The sequence below is a fragment of the Babylonia areolata genome, chromosome 12 (assembly GCF_041734735.1).
Source record: "Babylonia areolata isolate BAREFJ2019XMU chromosome 12, ASM4173473v1, whole genome shotgun sequence".
Taxonomy (NCBI): domain Eukaryota; kingdom Metazoa; phylum Mollusca; class Gastropoda; order Neogastropoda; family Buccinidae; genus Babylonia; species Babylonia areolata.
In genome coordinates, this window is record NC_134887.1 from 41,051,466 (window position 1) to 41,069,521 (window position 18,056).

Genomic DNA, 18,056 nt, shown 5'->3' on the forward strand with positions numbered 1-18,056 from the left:
CATCCCACCCCACCTCACCCCTCTACACCACACCCCTCCCCACCATCCCACACCACACCCCTCCCCACCACACCACACCCCTCCTCACCACACCACACCTCGCATTCCACTGCATTCCACACCACACCCCTCCCCTCCACACCACACCCCGTAACTCCGCCCTGCCCATGTTCCCCCCATCCCCTCACACCCTCACACCTCACGCCCCCCTCCCATCCCATTCTACCCCATCCTTCCACATCCCATCCCACATGATCCCACCTGTGTGCGTTGGCAAATTATTTACGAAATGCGATATTTTTATTCACACAGACACACAGCCACACGCACAGACACAGACACAGACACAGACACACACACACACTGAAAGTGAAGAATATGTGTGGAAGAGAGTGGTGAGACCGTCAGATCTTGGCCAGCGCTCGCTTTGTCCATGGGTTGCACAGCACAAGCTACTGAACTCATTTGCATAACAGCGCGAGCACTTGGGTCGACTTCGAGTTCAAGACAGAAGTTGGTTTTAACTCACTTGATCACGAGGTTTGTAACAAAGATTGTCATTGATTTGGCTCTCTGTCATGAATTACAATCTTGGCATAACCTAGCCAGCCCAGAAAATAAAATTGTTTACAAATGGCCGCTTTGATTTGAACGAACATATTGATTGTTTCGGTGTCTGCTTTGCGAGTTCAGGCACAGACGCCATCTTGAACATGGTAATGCGATCGTCTGTGTCGCGATCGTCTAAAGTTGTGCACGCAGGCCTGCACAACGAATGCCTTCTTTCATTATTACTTACCGAATAGTGTGAGATTTCTTCCGACTCTCGCTCTAAAACACCGTTAAGATTATTCAGCAGTTGATTTTTCGTTTGAAAATACTTTGCAAACACCAACCAACAAGGCCAATCTCGAGCTTGAGTGTGTTCAGTTTCTGACTAGTTCGACTGAGTTCAGCTGTTTTGAGAACGGGAAAGAGATGAGTTCAATTTACCTACCGCTGTTGCCGTGTGTTCATCAACCTTTTTCTATGTATTTATTGCAGTCGTTACCAAGTGGATTTTTGCAACATAGAACCCGTGCGTGTGAGCACGGTGTGAGTTTCGTTTTGTGTAGAAGGGCGTGTGTTAGTAACCAGTTTGTTTAATAAAATAAGCAGAATCACATACTCGAATGTGTACAGCCACTGTACGTGTGTATCTGTCTTTGACATGAATCTCATGAGAATGCCAACACGAATCATAAGAATTTACTGCAACATTTACATAGCAGTGAAAATACCCTTTTCTTTTGAGTTTTGTTTTGCTGAGGAAGTAGGCTATCAGTATCACTAGTAGTAGTATTGATCAGCCTCTGTCAACCATGTGGGATTTATTTCCAGACATAGAACAGACAACACGAGTCATAAGAATTTACTGCAACATTTACACAATAGTGAAAATACCCTTTTCTTTTGAGTTTTGTTTGCTGAGGAAGTAGCCTGTTGGTATCACTAGTATCAGTCTCAGTCAACCATGTGGGATTTATCAGGAGATCAAAATACGCACGTTAAAGATCCTGTAACCCATGTCATTGTTCGGTGGCTTATGGAGACACTAAAATACCCAGCATGCATGAACCATGACAGAGTCATCACTGCTACTGTTTGTCAAACAGTCATCATCATATTCAACATTATCATCAGTTATCACTGCTACTGTTTGTCAAACAGTCAACATCATATTCAGCATTATCATCAGTTATCACTGCTACTGTTTGTCAAACAGTCAACATCATATTCAGCATTATCATCGGTTATCACTGCTACTGTTTGTCAAACAGTCAACATCATATTCAGCATTATCATCGGTTATCACTGTTACTGTTTGTCAAACAGTCAACATCATATTCAGCATTATCATCAGTTATCACTGCTACTGTTTGTCAAACAGTCAACATCATATTCATAATTCAGCATTATCATCATGTATGTTTTTCATACTGATCAGTCCTTGCCCCTCCTCATTCTATCTGTCATTATGAACTTTTGATGCCTATATATACATTCCATTTATTAAGCATGCAGCATGATCAGAGAATGTCACTCGCACATATCCCCACATACAGGACATAACTGATCGGTTGTGTAAGAACAGGTGTCTGTATGCACTTCAAAGTGCAACAGTACATGTACGTGTGTGTGTGTGTGTGTGTGTGTGTGTGTATGAGTTCACTGTGTCCTAGAAATCCCAACCATTCTCTTGTACACACTGCAAGATGTTTTGTCTCAAGCTTCTTGTATGTTACAATATATGTCAACATTTTGATACACTTTTTATCGTGTGCACGGTGAAAGTTCATTGAACTTTTGAAGGATTGAAACACATTTCCTAGTTTTTGAAATACATTCAGAAAACAACAAATAAAAAAAATCCTTGTATGCTCTTTGGTTGTCAGAGAGGGGGACTGACCAGAAGACCCTGCCCACAGTCCTGACATGTAGCAGCACCTGTTCCTGCAGCCATCATCACAGAGCACAGACAGAATGTCCACACGCCCTGACATTCCCATGATCCCGGTGCCGGTCTTCCCCCAGAATGCCAGCGGCTACATGCCGCCTGGGGGGGACAGCTCTGGTATGATGGGCAAAGCGGTGGTGCCGGGCGGCCGAGGGATGCACGGAGCACAGCTGAGTGCCGCTCCCCTGACGGCCCAGGAGCCACTGCAGCTTCTGCCCGCTGACAGCCTGACCAAGGCCGCTGGGGAACAGCCCTCAGGGGACACCACTGAAGGTAAGGGGGACAACCCTTAGGGGGACAGACTCCACTGAAGGTCAGGAGGACAACCTCAGCAGACGCCACTGAAAGTAAGGGGGGAAAACCCTTAGGGACACCACTGCACAACAATCCACAGGGGGTATCACTGACGGTCCTCAGGGGACACCACTGAAGATAAGGGGGACAACCCTTAGGAACACCACTGCGCAACAACCAACAGGGGGTATCACTGAAGGTCCTCAGGGGACACCACTGAAGGTAAGGGGAACAATTCTCAGGGGACTCCGTGGAAGGTAAGGGGAACAACACTCAGGGGGCATCACTGAAGGTAAGGGGGACACCCTCAGGGAATACCTCTAAACGTAAGGGGTTAGCCCTTAAGGAATAACACTGAAAGTAAAGGGAACAGTCCTCAGGGGACACCATTGAAGGTAAGGGGAACAACCTTCAGGGGACACCACTGCACAACAGTCCACAGAGGGTATCACTGAAGGTCGTCAGGGGACACCACTGAAGATAAGGGGGACAACCCTCTAGGGAAACTACTGAAGGCCCCCAGGGGACGCCACTGAAGGGAAGGGGAAACAACACTGGGGGGATACCACTGAAGGGGAACAACACTCAGGGGGCACCACTGAAGGTAAGGGGGAACAACCCTCGGCTCTCAGGGACAGCACTGTAGGTCAGGGGAACAACACTCAGGAAGGGGATATCACTGACGGGGAATAGCCCTCTGGGGATGCCACACACACAGAACAACAACCAAAAACAGAAGAAAAAAAACAAAAAAACCCAGAAGATTTTTGACACTGATAGACTACCCCATTTGCTAAACATACAGTCATGACAAGTGAAAAATAAGACGTGAGATTCTGTCATTCACCAGAATAAACTTGAGCTTTCATGTAGGATAGAAAACACAACCTGTAATTTTGCGACCTGTTTGAAGACATAATTGGACACAAAACAGAAACGCCAAAGAACAGATAAACAGATAGAAAATGCAAAAAAAACTTAGCCGTATGAAGTGCACAGGAACAGGTGTCGAGATGGCTGCCGGAAAAAGAGGTCGCTAGCCAGGGGGACAAAGGGGAGGTTACCTACGTCCGGGAGGTTATCGACCATAGTACTTTCGTTTTCTTCGCATAGGCGGATAGTAGTTTGCACAGGACAGGAATGTCAGACCCCAGCTGGAGTCTGCACTAGTTGGGTCACCATTAAGTATGTGTAATTAAACCTGGTTTTTTACCCACTGTCTGACCTCATGTCAGCGCAGATCGAGTGTTCAACAAAGGTTTGCAGGTGGTGGTTTTTTTGTTGTTTTTTTTTAAGTATCCTATCATAAAATTATGATAAAGAGGGGCATTTTGAAATGTGAACAGATAAATATTCCTGGATACATAGATATGAAGACAGTGGTAAATGTGGGCTGCTTTGGGTGGAGATATTCACATTGCAGCACACTTTAAGGGGGTGGCTGTGTTTCAGGAAATGGAATCAGTGGCATGGAAATGATGCCATTTAAGCAGTGCAGTTGATGTGACAGGGAAAAAAAATAGAATAAAAATTCGATGTGTAGAAAAAACAATGTAATTTTGATCTATTGATGGAATTTACACAATAGTCATTTTGCATTAATTGTTTTGATATAGAGGTCTGTGGACCACAGCTGTGCTGATAAATGTAGCGCAAAGAAAATCGGGTCGGTGGGTTGAATCCACACTTTACTGAGAGCCCTTCGAATCAGCAGGACAAAGGTGAGGTTACCTACTTCCGGGAGGTTATCGGCTGTAGTTTCGTTTTCTCCGCATAGGCGGATAGTAGTTTGCACAGGACAGGAATGTCAGACCCCTGCCGGAGTCTGCACTAGTTGGGTCACATAAGTATGTTATTTAAACATAATTTTAGATAGAAAATTTCCTTTTCATTTTCGTTATGTGTAAGTCCTTTTGAATTTATATGTGTTTTGGTCATGTATGTGTGAATGAGTGAGTGAGTGTGTGCATTTGTATGTGTTTGAGATAGGGCACTCCTTATCTTCAGTGTCACTACTGTTTGTTGAGTGCATGAGTGTGTGTGTGCATTGTGCATGTGTCGATGGTATGATCTCAGCATAATCTCATTGTTGTGCTGTTTCCAGTGGTGGACCCGAACAGACTGAAGTTCTGGAACACGGAGGAGACCATGGAGCTCATCCAGCTGTACAAAAAGTACCTGCCCGAGTTCCACAAGTTCGGCCAGCGCAAGATGAACGTGTGGCAGAGGGTGACGGAGGAAATGGTTGCCAAGGGCTACGGGAACTTCTCCTGGGCGGAGTGCAGCGCCAAGTTCCGCAGCCTGCGAGACAGGTGAGTGAGTGCTGAGAACATAGGTATGTCAGTGACAGGTGAGTGCTGAGAACACAGTGACAGTGACAGGTGAATGCTGAGAACATGGTGTCTGTGACAGGTGAGTGCTGAGAACACAGTGACAGGTGAGTGCTGAGAACATAGTGTCAGTGACAGATGAGCACTGAAAACACAATGACAGTGACAGGTGAGCGCTGAGAACATATTTTCAGTGACAAGTCAGTGCTGAGAACATATTGTCAGTGACAAGTCAGTGCTGAGAACATATTGTCAGTGACAAGTCAGTGCTGAGAACAAAATGTCAGGTGAGATTGTCAGTGGCAGCTGGACAAGAAGCAACATCAGTTGAACAGAACTGCACTGAACTATCGATCCTGTTTCACACAGTGAAACATGGAACTTGTCGTTGAGTAATATGTGGGTAATATTTCTCAGTAACTATGTTTTTTTCATTATTTGTTAGTTTGCATGTTTTGGGTTTGTTTTTTTTTTATCTTATCTTTTGCCAGTCTCAAGCTGGTCATCTTGGTTCTGTGTCTTTCATTGGCAAACATTTTTAGAATATAAAAAATGGGACACATTTGACAGCTTTTTTTTTTTTTATCTTAAAAGCTATCATTAATATAATTATGGGGGGTTTTTTGGGTTTTTTTTTTTTCATACTTTACTGATACAATGCATTATTTCTTTCCATGTTCGGTCAATGCTTCTAAGGGGAGTGGTAAAGGTATAAGTTGTTGGGGTAAATGTATCCAGGGGTAAATGTATCCAGGAGTAGTGGTGGAGGTATAAGTTGTGGGGGTAAATGCTTTTAAGGGGAGTGGTAAAGGTATAAGTTGTTGGGGTAAATGCTTACAAGGAGAGTGGTAAAGGTATAAGTTGTTGGGGTAAATGCTTACAATGGGAGTGGTAAAGGTATAAGTTGTTGGGGTAAATGCTTACAACCGGGAGTGGTAAAGGTATAACTTGTTGGGGTGAATGCCTCCATGGGGAGTGGCCATTAATCTAACGTCTGTTCAGCAAAATGTGTGTGTGGGCAGCTACCGACGGACCAGCACAGGGGGCCGTGCCCAGACGTGGCAGTACTACGGCCTGATGAAGGAGGTGATGAAGATGGAGAAGATGATCCTGGAGCAGGAGCCAGCTGCGCGCAGTCAGAAAGGGACCATCACCTGTGAGGGCGATGTTGTCCACAATCCCTCGGTCGCCTTCCCCAACGCCCCTGTCACCATCCCCAACTCCGCCGTGCTCAACCCCACAGGTCCCGTCGCCTCCCTGCCCGGTCCCGTGATGTCCAACCCTCAGCACCCCACCACCTCCCACACCGAAGAGGGACAAGGGGAAGGAACCGGGGCTGACTTGGAGGGACTGGGCCGCAAAAGAGTTTCCACGGAAGCCAATGGGCCTGCCGCTAAAAAATCCAAAGACGCTGACCAAGACACGGAGGTGGTGATCGGGCGAAACTTTAACGGTGAGCCAGTGAAAGCCAAGACGAGAAAAACGCCGGGTCCCTTGGGCGTGCTGGGGAGCCTGCAGGCACTGGGCAAGAGCTTGAGTCTGCCGCAGTCCCAGCTGGTGGTGAGCGACGACGGTCAGATCGTGCAGACGACATCCGCCCCGACAGGTCTGTACATCAACGACAGTGGTCAGCTGTGCGGAGGCCAGACCACCCCGGCCCGACAGGCAGCGTCCATGCCGCAGTGGTTCAAGATGTTTGAGAAAAGGACGCGAGCGGAGAACACCCGGCGCCTGGAAGAGCTGAAGGAGATGCACAGGGAGGTTCTGGAAATGCAGCGGGAGAACCTGGAAGTAGCCCGGCAGAAAAACGAAATGCTGAAGAACCTCATGGAGTCCCTGGCTGAGTTCAAGGCCTTGCTGCTGAGGTGATGGTGGCGACAGGTGCTGCCAGTGTTGGCGTGTCATCGTTTTGTCACATGTGTCAGCGGGGGATTGCAGATCACCGGATACTGGCAATGTCAGCCGTCGTAGAATTCTGGATGTGTATCGAGTCTGGTGCCACTGCTGGTGAGTCATCATACTGTCACGTCAGCTGGGACTTCAGGTCATGGGATACTGGCAATATCAGCTGTCATAGAATTCTGGATGTGAATTGATTTTCAGGGATCACAGGTCACAGGATACTGGCAGTGTCAGCTGTCATAGAGTACTAGATGTATCGAGTCTGGTGCCACTATTGGTGAGTCATCATACTGTCACATGTCAGTGGGGACTTCAAATCATGGGATACTGGCAGTGTCAGCTGTCACAGAATTCTATATGTGTATCAAGTCTGTGACCCAGAGATACTGGTGGTCAAAAAATACTGGTTGCCCGAATTGACCTGATTCTAAGTACTGGTTGTTCTAGGAGTGATGTTCTTCTGGGATACTGGTCCCACACTGTCACTCACTCCCTGGATATTTGTATTTGCATTTTCTTTTTGTCACAACAGATCTCTCTGTGTGAAATTCGGGCTGCTCTCCCCAGGGAGAACGTGTCGCTACACTACAGCGCCACCCTTTTTTAAATAATTTTTTTCCTGCGTGCAGTTTTATTTCTTTTCCAAAGTGGATTTTTCTACAGAATTTTGCCAGGAACAACCCTTTTGTTGCCATGGGTTCTTTTACGTGTGCTAAGAGCATGCTGCACACGGGACCTCGGTTTATCGTCTCATCTGAATGACTAGCGTCCAGACCACGACTCAAGGTCTAGTGGAGGGGGAGAAAATATCGGCGGCCGAGCTTCCTGGGCGGACACGTTACCTCTATGCCATCGCTCCACATAAGTGTGTATATTAAGTGTGTACAAAAATGTTCCAGTCCCATGAGTTTTCAGTGCATCACCGTCTCTTCCTCCAGTGTGCTGTGGGTTCTAATTGGAAGACATGAAGTTGATGAACTAGTCGAGTGTCATCCACCTCTCAGAAACATGGGAATGCTACTCACATTTCCGAACAGTAACACTGCAGGTATAAGCTGTATGCATCTGTCAGGTGTGTTGGTAATAACCAGTGGTTCAACATTGCAGATACTGCTGTGTGAATCACTGAATGCCACATTGCATGGTGAACTCTGCATAATTGCACAATGTATGATTTTGTAATCTCTGAGAATAAACACCATTGATATGAACACATCTGTATGATTGTATTGCATGTTTTTATCACTTTTAATCATTTGTGAATTTACTTTTTTCTTATTGTTTTAGTGAATACTATGATTTCCAACCTGTAAGTGTAAGACACAACTTCCTTACATACATCTGAGCCCAGTGCCTGAATCTTATGGACTGTATGCACCCTATCCTAACAACAATGTGACTGTCATGTAGCACCAGTCACATGCTTAACACTTGACAGCAAACTCAGTATCTGACAATACATTTGATCGCATTAACTCACTCAGTACGGCCAGTCCTCTCTTCTCCTCTACACAGACCCCTCGGATGTCCAGTGGGTGTCTGGATGACCCAACCTTTAGCTTCCATCGTCAGAATTGTGGTATTCTTTGTGAACATTCACCTCTTCAGTATAAGAGCCTTCCGCTTGCACTATTTTGATGATGGTAATTGGGGTGAAACGCTGTTAACGTCGTCTCTTTCGCCGTTCGTATGGAGAGAGTTAAACACACATGATCACACTGAAAAACACTTGGGTTTTTTTGTTGTTGTTGTTGTTGTTGTTGTTTTGGTCTCACCACTTCAACATTCAGTTTGTCTTGATGTTCAATTGGAAACTGTTCATTTTTATTTTTCTCTAGTGTATCAAAGTAATACTGAATTCCATATGTGGCTCAGCTGAAAAGTGAATGAGATCAACCATGGGGTGAAAAAGTCAACAGGACAGCAGCATTTAAATTGGGACTAAATGAGTCTATAACTAGTGGGAAAATAAAGAAAACAGAAAAATGTACCAAGTGCCTCCATGAAAACCAGAAACATATCTGATCATGCACAACAGGGCGGCTGGGAGTGGAAGCACAGCTTAGTAACTGGACTGTGACTGAACACTTTGTACCCCTTCAGTGCAGCTGCACTGCTTAGTAACTGGACTGTGACTGAACACTTTGTACCCCTTCAGTGCAGCTGCACTGCTTAGTAACTGGACTGTGACTGAACACTTTGTACCCCTTCAGTGCAGCAGTACTGCTTTGTAACTGGACTGTGACTGAACACTTTGTACCACTTCAGTGCAGCTGCACTGCTTAGTAACTGGAATGTGACTTAACTTAACTTCTTCTTCTGCGTTCACTCGCATGCACACGAGTGGGCTTTTACATGTATGACCGTTTTTACCCCGCCATGTAGGCAGCCATACTCCGTTTTCAGGGGTGTGCATGCTGGGTATGTTCTTGTTTCCATAACCCACTGAACGCTGACATGGATTACGAATCTTTAACGTGCGTATTTGATCTTCTGCTTGCACATACACATGAAGGGGCTTCAGGCACTAGCAGGTCTGCACATATGTTGACCTGGGAGATCGTAAAAATCTCCACCCTTTACCCACCAGGCGCCATCACCGTGATTCGAACCCGGGACCCTCAGATTGAAAGTCCAATGCTTTAACCATTCGGCTATTGCACCCGTTGACTGTGACTGAACATTTTGTACCTCTTCAGTGCAGCTGCACTGCTTAGTAACTGGACTGTGACTTAACACTTTGTACCTATTTAGTACAGCTGCACTGCTTAGTAACTGGACTGTGACTGAACACTTTGTACCCCTTCAGTGCAGCTGCACTGCTTAATAACTGGACTGTGACTTAACACTTTGTACCCCTTCAGCGCAGCTGCACTGCTTAGTAACTGGACTGTGACTGAACACTTCGTACCTCTTCAGTGCAGCTGCACTGCTTAGTAACTGGACTGTGACTGAACACTTTGTACCTCTTCAGTGCAGCTGCACTGCTTAGTAACTAGACTGTGACTTTACACTTCAGTGCAGCTGCACTTCAGTTTCTGTGGACCAACACCACAAGAGCTGAGTGCACTGTCGACATCAAACATCATACACCAAGCTGAAAGCACTGATTAGGAATAAAGATGATTCAGAAAGGGAAACTGAATATGCCCACTGCAGAACAAAAATAGCCATCCTTAGTCAAAGTGAAGCATCTGGGTTGTTACATAGTACTCACCGTACCAAGAACAAAAATACCCACACTTTGTCTAAAAGAAGCAGCAAAGTTGTTGCAGACAGCACTTGAGGTACAGTGTGTTAAACATGTTGTGGGACAAAGGCATCACCACTGTTTCAGTTCAGCTGAAGGCTTCAAAATGGTACCGGTATATACTGTACTGGCAGCAAATTAAAAAAAAAAAAAAGGCTGCCCAACAGACTAATAGATCATGGGACAGAGTAAGAGAGCTTACAGCAGACAAAAACATTTGGATTCCAATCTAGGTTCTGAAAATGATGTCTCTGTTGAGGAAACATGGAGTTGATAGTCATTGTCTCTACTACTACTTGATAAAGAGCTCTCAGACTTTTTTGGAAGCTTCAGCACAAATAGCATGTAGGATTCATGTTAAAGTTTTCTTTAAATTCATGGGATATCTCATGCACTGTTTTGCCTTACAAGCTGGAAATGATGGCAGTTCAGGTTACGGATAATCCAGAAACCTCACAGTTTACACACATTCACCATGATAATCCTCAACTCTTTTATTTTGAAAATCCTTGCCTGTTTAAGCCCACCATTCGGCATTCTGTCTATTCTGTGTACCTGTCTACTTGTCAGTCTATTGTCTCTTAGATTTTGTTTCCTGATATCACTCATTTACCATAATATGGTAAGGTTCCGTTATGATGATGCGTACACAGCAAATTTTTAAGTCTAAAAGTAAGCCAACAGCCTTGTATGAGTTGTCTTCAAATAAACGGACCAGCTATCCAGAGAATATCTATTTTGTTGGAGATTAACAGAGCAAGTAATAGAAGAAACCAAACAATCCTGGCTTTAGTTTAAGGGCAAATGTGATGAAGGAAAAAATTATTTAGCTACTTCTGATCATTTCAGATTTAATGGTCTCTGGCTGACCATCTTGAGGAAACACACAGTGAACTTGAGTGAAGAATTTGAACAGACAAACCTACATGCAGAAAATGTTTTTTTTACAAATTATATTTTTTCAGTCACACATCTGCAATCATGTAATGCATTTCTCGCATCTGAATTCCAGCACTCTCTCTTCTAGACCCATGCCACACCATACACACACAATCACACATGCACACAGACACACGCATCTCTCTCTCTCTCTCTCTCACACACACACAAGACACATACTTATGCCCTCAATGTACTGCTGCTTCAGTGTTCATGGAGTGATGTGGATCAAACCACATGCTCACATGGTGAGTTGCTTTTTCTGCTTCTTGTTGACATGGCCTTGCTGTGTGTGTGTGTGTGTGTGTGTGTGTGCGAGTGCGTGCATGCATGTGTGTGTGTGTGTGTGGGTGTGTGTTCGTGCGTGTGCGCCCTCAAAGTGATACTTCTTCACCATTTCACTGGCTTCAAGTCACCTGGTTCAGGTTGCACACACTGACAGACTTCAGGCCCCGATTCAGGTCACACAGCTCAAATCACACACTTCAATTCACACTGTTCATACCACACACTTCAATTCACACTGTTCATACCACACACTTCAATTCACACCCTTCAAGTCGCACAGTTCATACCACATACTTCAATACGCACTGTTCATACCACACACTTCAATTCACACTGTTCAAATTACAGTTCATACCACACACTTCAATTCACACTGTTCATACCACACACTTCAGTTCACACTGTTCATACCACACACTTCAGTTCACACTGTTCATACCACACACTTCAATTCACACTGTTCATACCACACACCTCAATTCACACCCTTCAAGTCACACAGTTCATACCACACACTTCAATTCACACTGTTCAAATTACAGTTCATACCACACACTTCAATTCACACTGTTCATACCACACACTTCAGTTCACATGCTTTCACTTCAAGACTCGCACAGCACAGTTCACATTTCACACTGTCCCTTTCTTCTTCTTGCCGGTGGCGGCCACAGACTTCAATTCACATGCCTTAAGTAATACTGTACATATCACACACTTCAAGTTCACGTCACATGCTTCAAGTCACACGGATGATACCGCACAGCTTCAAATCACACTGTTCATATCACACACTTCAACTCTAACGCTTCAAGTTGGACTGTTCATACCACACAGTTCAACTCACACGCTTCAAGTTGGACTGTTCATACCACACACTTCAACTCACACGCTTCAAGTCGGACTGTTCATACCACACACTTCAACTCACACGCTTCAAGTTGGACTTTTCATACCACACACTTCAACTCACACGCTTCAAGTTGGACTTTTCATACCACACACTTCAACTCTCGCATACCACATGCTTCAAGTCACACTGTTCATATCACACACTTCAAATCACACTGTTCATACCACACACATCAGTTCACACTGTTCATACCACACACTTCACTTCACACTTCCTACCACACACATCACTTCACACTTCATACCACACACTCCAATTCACACGACGCTTCAACTTCCAAGACTCCCACACAGCACAGTTCACACACGTCACACAGTCGCTGCCACTTTCTTCTTCCTGCCAGCACTGCCACTGCCGGCGGCACCACTGCCAGGCGTGCCATCAAACCCACTGCCGCTGAGCACGGGGAAGCGGTCCTCCCCCACCACCTCCTCCCGGTCGAGGAGGAAGTTGAGGAGGGCGCAGGCCGCCAGCACCACAGAGGGGATCTTGTCCGGCAGCATCTCCAGCAGCTCCAGGCGCTGGAAGGTGTTCTTCAGGAGGCGTGTGGTGCGCTCAAGGGCCACCATGCTGGCCGCGTGCAGCCCGTTGAAGTAGAACATCTCGTCCGACATGGGCGCGTGCTGCGGGAAGGGCACCCACACGTGGTTACGGGCTGGGTAGTCCCGGCTGGCCAGCACCTGTTTGGAGGGAATGATTTTTAGGGTTTTTTTGTTTTTTTGTGCGGATGGTTTGGTTCTTCTTGGGGGGTTTGTATGTGTTGTGTTTGTGTTGTGTGTGTGTGTGTGTGTGTGTTCACACATGTGTGGTTTTGTGTTTGTGTGTGTAGTGTGTGTGTGTATGGGGATGACTGTTTATCAGACACAACACACAAGTTTCCCTTGGCAAGGTTATTACTCTACAGGCAGTGTGTGTATGTCACTGTGTGACAGTGTGTTTCACAGAGAGAGAGAGAGAGAGTGTGTGTGTGTGCAAAAGGGGCCCGATGTGAGCAGGAGGCCTCTCTCATGAAAGCTGAAGTTCCAAACAAAGTCAAATATGGGATCAGTATCATTATTTTGCAAATCTGCATACAGAGAAACCCAACAGGATATGGCACAGGTCACGCTTGTAGCAATACAACTTACACTGACAGGACAAAACTGCATTCAAAACCACACCAACAGGCTCACAAACACACAGTACTCGGCAGGCTCCAAGGACCTGACCAAAGCATCACAGCTTATGCGTAGGCCAGGAATACGCCTCCCTCACTTGCCACACCCCCTTGAGTGTTTCCGTGATTTAACTCACTCAGTATGGCCAGTCCTCTCTTCTCCTCTACACAGACCCCTCAGATGTCCAGTGGGTGTCTGAATAACCCGACCTTTAGCTTCTGTCGTCAGAACTGTGGTATTCTTTGTCAACATTCACCTCTTCAGTATAAGAGCCTCCCGCTTGCAATATTGTGATGATGGTAATTGGGATGAAACGCTGTTAACGTCGTCTCTTTCGCCGTTCGTATGGAGAGAGTTAAAGATTGATCAGTTGTACATGTTTTGGATTATAACATTCAGGCCACATAACGAGTTGCCATCATTTTAATCTGCCGTTGTTTATCCGCAAGACGTCACACAAACATAAAGGGGAATAACTGGAACAACCTTCCCCATCATATCTGTGCATCTGATTCTATTTCTGCTTTTCGCACATCATTAAAAACTCAAATTTTTTAAATCTATCTATAAGTACTCTCAGCTTCCTTGTTCTCCAACGCCACCCCTGTAAGCTCACTTTGGATGTATAAAGAGTGGGAAAGGGGCAGTGTGTGTGTGTAGGGGGGGGGGGGGGGGGGGGGTAAGGGGGGAGGGGGTGGCGGAGGGATTTTTGAGAAAGAGTAATCATGAATGATTTATGTAACTTGTAATATTTTTCTTTCATGTAAAGCGCCCTGAGCTCTTAGAGAGAAAGGGCGCTATATAAATGTACATTATTATTATTATCATTATTGACTCCATAATTAAAGCACACAGGAGGTTTATTGATCTTCTTCTGCATTCACTCGTATGCACACGAGTGGGCTTTTACGTGTATGACAGTTTTTACCCCGCCATGTAGGCAGCCATACTCTGAGCTCTTAGAGAGAAAGGGCGCTATATAAATGTACATTATTATTATTATCATTATTGACTCCATAATTAAAGCACACAGGAGGTTTATTGATCTTCTTCTGCATTCACTCGTATGCACACGAGTGGGCTTTTACGTGTATGACAGTTTTTACCCCGCCATGTAGGCAGCCATACTCCGTTTTCGGGGGTGTGCATGCTGGGTATGTTCTTGTTTCCATAACCCACTGAACGCTGACATGGATTACAGGATCTTTAACATGCGTATCTGATCTTCTGCTTGCATATACACACGAAGGGGGTTCAGGCAATAGCAGGTCTACACATATGTTGACCTGGGAGATCGTAAAAATCTCCACCCTTTACCCACCAGGCGCCGTCACCGTGATTCGAACCCGGGACCCTCAGACTGACAGTCCAACACTTTAACCACTCGGCTATTGCGCCCGTCTGTATATTGATCAATGTTCCTGTTTACAAACAAGGTAATTGTTACAACCCCTAAACAGCTGACATGTGAGTCAGACAGGAAGAGGACCCCTACCTGTGCGTAATCCGGCAGTTTGTCCAGCAATCCAGGGAGATCACTCTCGTGGAAGGCAGCATGCTCGGCAGTGGTGCCAGGCCAGCCGGCACTGACGTGCAGGAAACGACGGTTGGCGTCGCACACTGCCTGCAGCAGAATGGAGGGGCGACCATTGGGGTCGCGATAGGGGGCGCCGCGCTTCGCTGATCGCAGGCGAAGAGGCAGACGACAAGCCCCCAGACATCCCATCACACCTGGTTAGGACAACAGAAACAAAGACCTACGTGGTTCAGAAATCATTACCACCATCACTGTTAACTCAATCAAGTCTTGCTGGATGCGGATTTCTGACGCTGTTCCGTTCACTTGAAGTCATGTCGGATGCACTGTTCCGATTTCAGATTTTGATAATTTTTCAATGTTACTGACCTTACTTTAAGGGTGACAACTCATGATTTCCAGATAACTCAGACACTTTTCTCACAAGTTCCTTCCCTTAGACTGTTGTTTGTTCATTCTGTAGTAGTTTTAGATCGTTTTGTACTGACCGACCCTAACACAGAACCACAAGGTATTCAACATGGCGGCACCCAGGTGAAACCGATTCGTGCGGAACGTAAGAGTGGCTCAAGTCAAGCAATATCTTTTTTTTATGCTGTATGCATAAATAGTATCATTAGCACTTCAAACCAAGAGTACAGGAGCGTGACTGAACCAGTGAAGGAGGATTCAGAGCATGAAGAAGTGAATAACCTGTGTTCCAAAAAGTTTCTGTTTTCCTGCCAATGTGTATCATATTGGATTACCTATATCATCAAAACCATATGGTTCCTTCACTTAAGGAAAGCATTTTAATAAATTCATTGTTGTATCTGTCCACTGGTATGTGTTTTATGTTTGTAGGGTGAGTGCTTGATTTTTTTTTTCTTTTTAATTGCTTAAAACAGTGCGATTTAAGAGGAAAACCGGGTCATTTTGACCGACTTGATCGAGTTAATGAGAATGGTAGAGCTCCTTGGTCAACAAACAAAACAACGCAACCATCAGTTTCCACCCACGGAAAGATAACGACGATTAACACAACAAATGTCTCTGTTACCCAACAGATATATTTCCGGGTATCATGTTTACAGGTATTATTCTTCTTCTTCGTTCGTGGGCTGCAACTCCCACATCCATACATATGTACATGAGTGGGCTTTTACATGTATGACCATTTTTTTCCCCGCCATGTAGGCAGCTATACTCTGTTTTCAGGGGTATATTTACAAGTATGGTATCAATAATCATTCTACATGGTGTCATTTTGTCTCCATTCTAAAACAACACTTTATGCCCCCCAAAATCCACCATAATGTCCTCAAAGACCTTGCTTTTCTTTCTCTTTCAATTGCAATATTTTTTACTGCTGCAACAAACTTGTTAAGTGGAGGACATACATATAATTACCACAATATCTGCAACAACAACAACAGCAACAAGAAAAGTGTAATGCTGTGGAATGTAATTTTTCTGCACAGTGGAAGTATTTGATATGTCCTATAATTTTGCAAGATTATGTTGCAAGATATAGCAAATGTCTGCTGTGACATTTTGTGTTTGGTCTTTCAACACTTTGACTTGTTTTACTGATCATTCAACAACATTATGAATGTTTATTGAGGATATTGTACTCAACTGATGTTTCAACACAACAACAAGCATTTGCCATGTAAATGGTACTTTACTCTTTCCAACCTCGAACAGATGTTTAACATGCAAAGTTGCACATTAATCAATCTTTAAACAGTCAGAGTACCATTGAGAATTGTATTTGAATCTAGCTGCATACAAGATTGTTTATTCTCGGAACATGTACCGTAGGCTTCAAATAAACAAGATAGACTTTGCCACAGAATCTGTACATCATTCTGTCAACATGGAAAACAGTCATGACTACAGAAGGTGTATTTTATCAATATTTCACAACTTATCCTGGACGTTAAAACTGTACACCATTCTGTCAACATGCAAAATAGACATGACCATAGAAGTTGTACTTCACCTGTAATTTCACATCTTACCCTGTATATCTTACATTCTGCAATGTCCGCACATCAAGAACGTTTCATGAAGGAAGTTAGACATTCCCCTCTCAAGATACCAAAGGCTAAAGCAACAGGCTTAAATGAAAATAAACAAGACAGACTTTGCCATAGAATCTATACATCATTCTGTCAACAAGCAAAACAGTCATGACTACAGAAAGTAGTCATTTTATCGACGTTTCACATCTTAAAGTTTTCACCGAGTGGAGACTGGCATTGACAAAGACCAGAGGCCTAAAAGGACCCTGTTTAAGTTTTCACCCGGTGCTGACCAGCGTACCCTGGAAGTTGTAGTTCTGTTCGAAGGAGAGCAGACAACCCTTCACCTCCTCCTCCAGGGCAGGCCAGCGGATGGTCTGTGGCATCAGGTGCTCCACAATGGCCGTGCTGAACAGGTGCACCGCCCCGTGGAAGGTCCCAATGCTCCAGTCGAAGCGCTTGACGATCTGTTTCATGCTCTCCCGCCCCGCCAGCCACCACAGGACGCCCAGCAGCTTGGAGTAGGGGCTGACAGTGCGCCCCGCCACTTTGAAGCCCACCACTTCGCACAGTGACTGCAAACACACATAGCTCTTGTCATGGACGTGACACTTCAACACTTCACACAGTGACTGAAAACACACATAGCTCTTGTCATGGACGTGGCACTTCAACACTTCACACAGTGACTGAAAACACACATAGCTCTTGTCATGGACAGGACACTTCACCACTTCACACAGTGACTGAAAACAGATATGGTTCTTGTCATGAATATCATGCACACACGTCACTCTTGTCATAAACATGACACACACAGTTCATGTCATAAACATGACACATCACCACTTCATACAGTGACTGAAAACACAGCTACTGCCAAAAACAATACACATACATAGCTCTCGTCATAAATATCATACACACACCGCTCCGGTCATAA

General features: G+C 45.0%; 1 protein-coding gene across 2 annotated transcripts; it reads left to right on the forward strand.

Moving 5' to 3' along the window:
• The first annotated feature begins 412 nt into the window (after positions 1-412).
• LOC143288211 (uncharacterized) lies at positions 413-7,132 on the forward strand. Of its 2 annotated transcripts, none has more exons than XM_076596544.1 (4): positions 413-540; positions 2,436-2,770; positions 4,896-5,103; positions 6,144-7,132. In XM_076596544.1, the coding sequence occupies exons 2-4, from the start codon at positions 2,524-2,526 to the stop codon at positions 6,988-6,990; spliced, it is 1,302 nt and encodes a 433-aa protein (XP_076452659.1). In that variant the 5' UTR covers positions 413-540; positions 2,436-2,523; the 3' UTR covers positions 6,991-7,132. The 2 variants fall into 2 exon arrangements, with proteins under 2 accessions (XP_076452659.1, XP_076452660.1); XM_076596545.1 differs by lacking the exon at positions 413-540 and adding an exon at positions 725-807.
• The last annotated feature ends 10,924 nt before the right edge of the window (positions 7,133-18,056 follow it).

Excerpts from the sequence above, each read along its gene's own strand:
- LOC143288211 (XM_076596544.1), top strand. The coding sequence starts at position 2,524 with ATGTCCACACGCCCTGACATTCCCATGATCCCGGTGCCGGTCTTCCCC. Across the intron at positions 2,771-4,895 it reads CTCAGGGGACACCACTGAAG|TGGTGGACCCGAACAGACTG; the intron begins GTAAGGGGGACA and ends TGCTGTTTCCAG. Across the intron at positions 5,104-6,143 it reads TTCCGCAGCCTGCGAGACAG|CTACCGACGGACCAGCACAG; the intron begins GTGAGTGAGTGC and ends GTGTGTGGGCAG.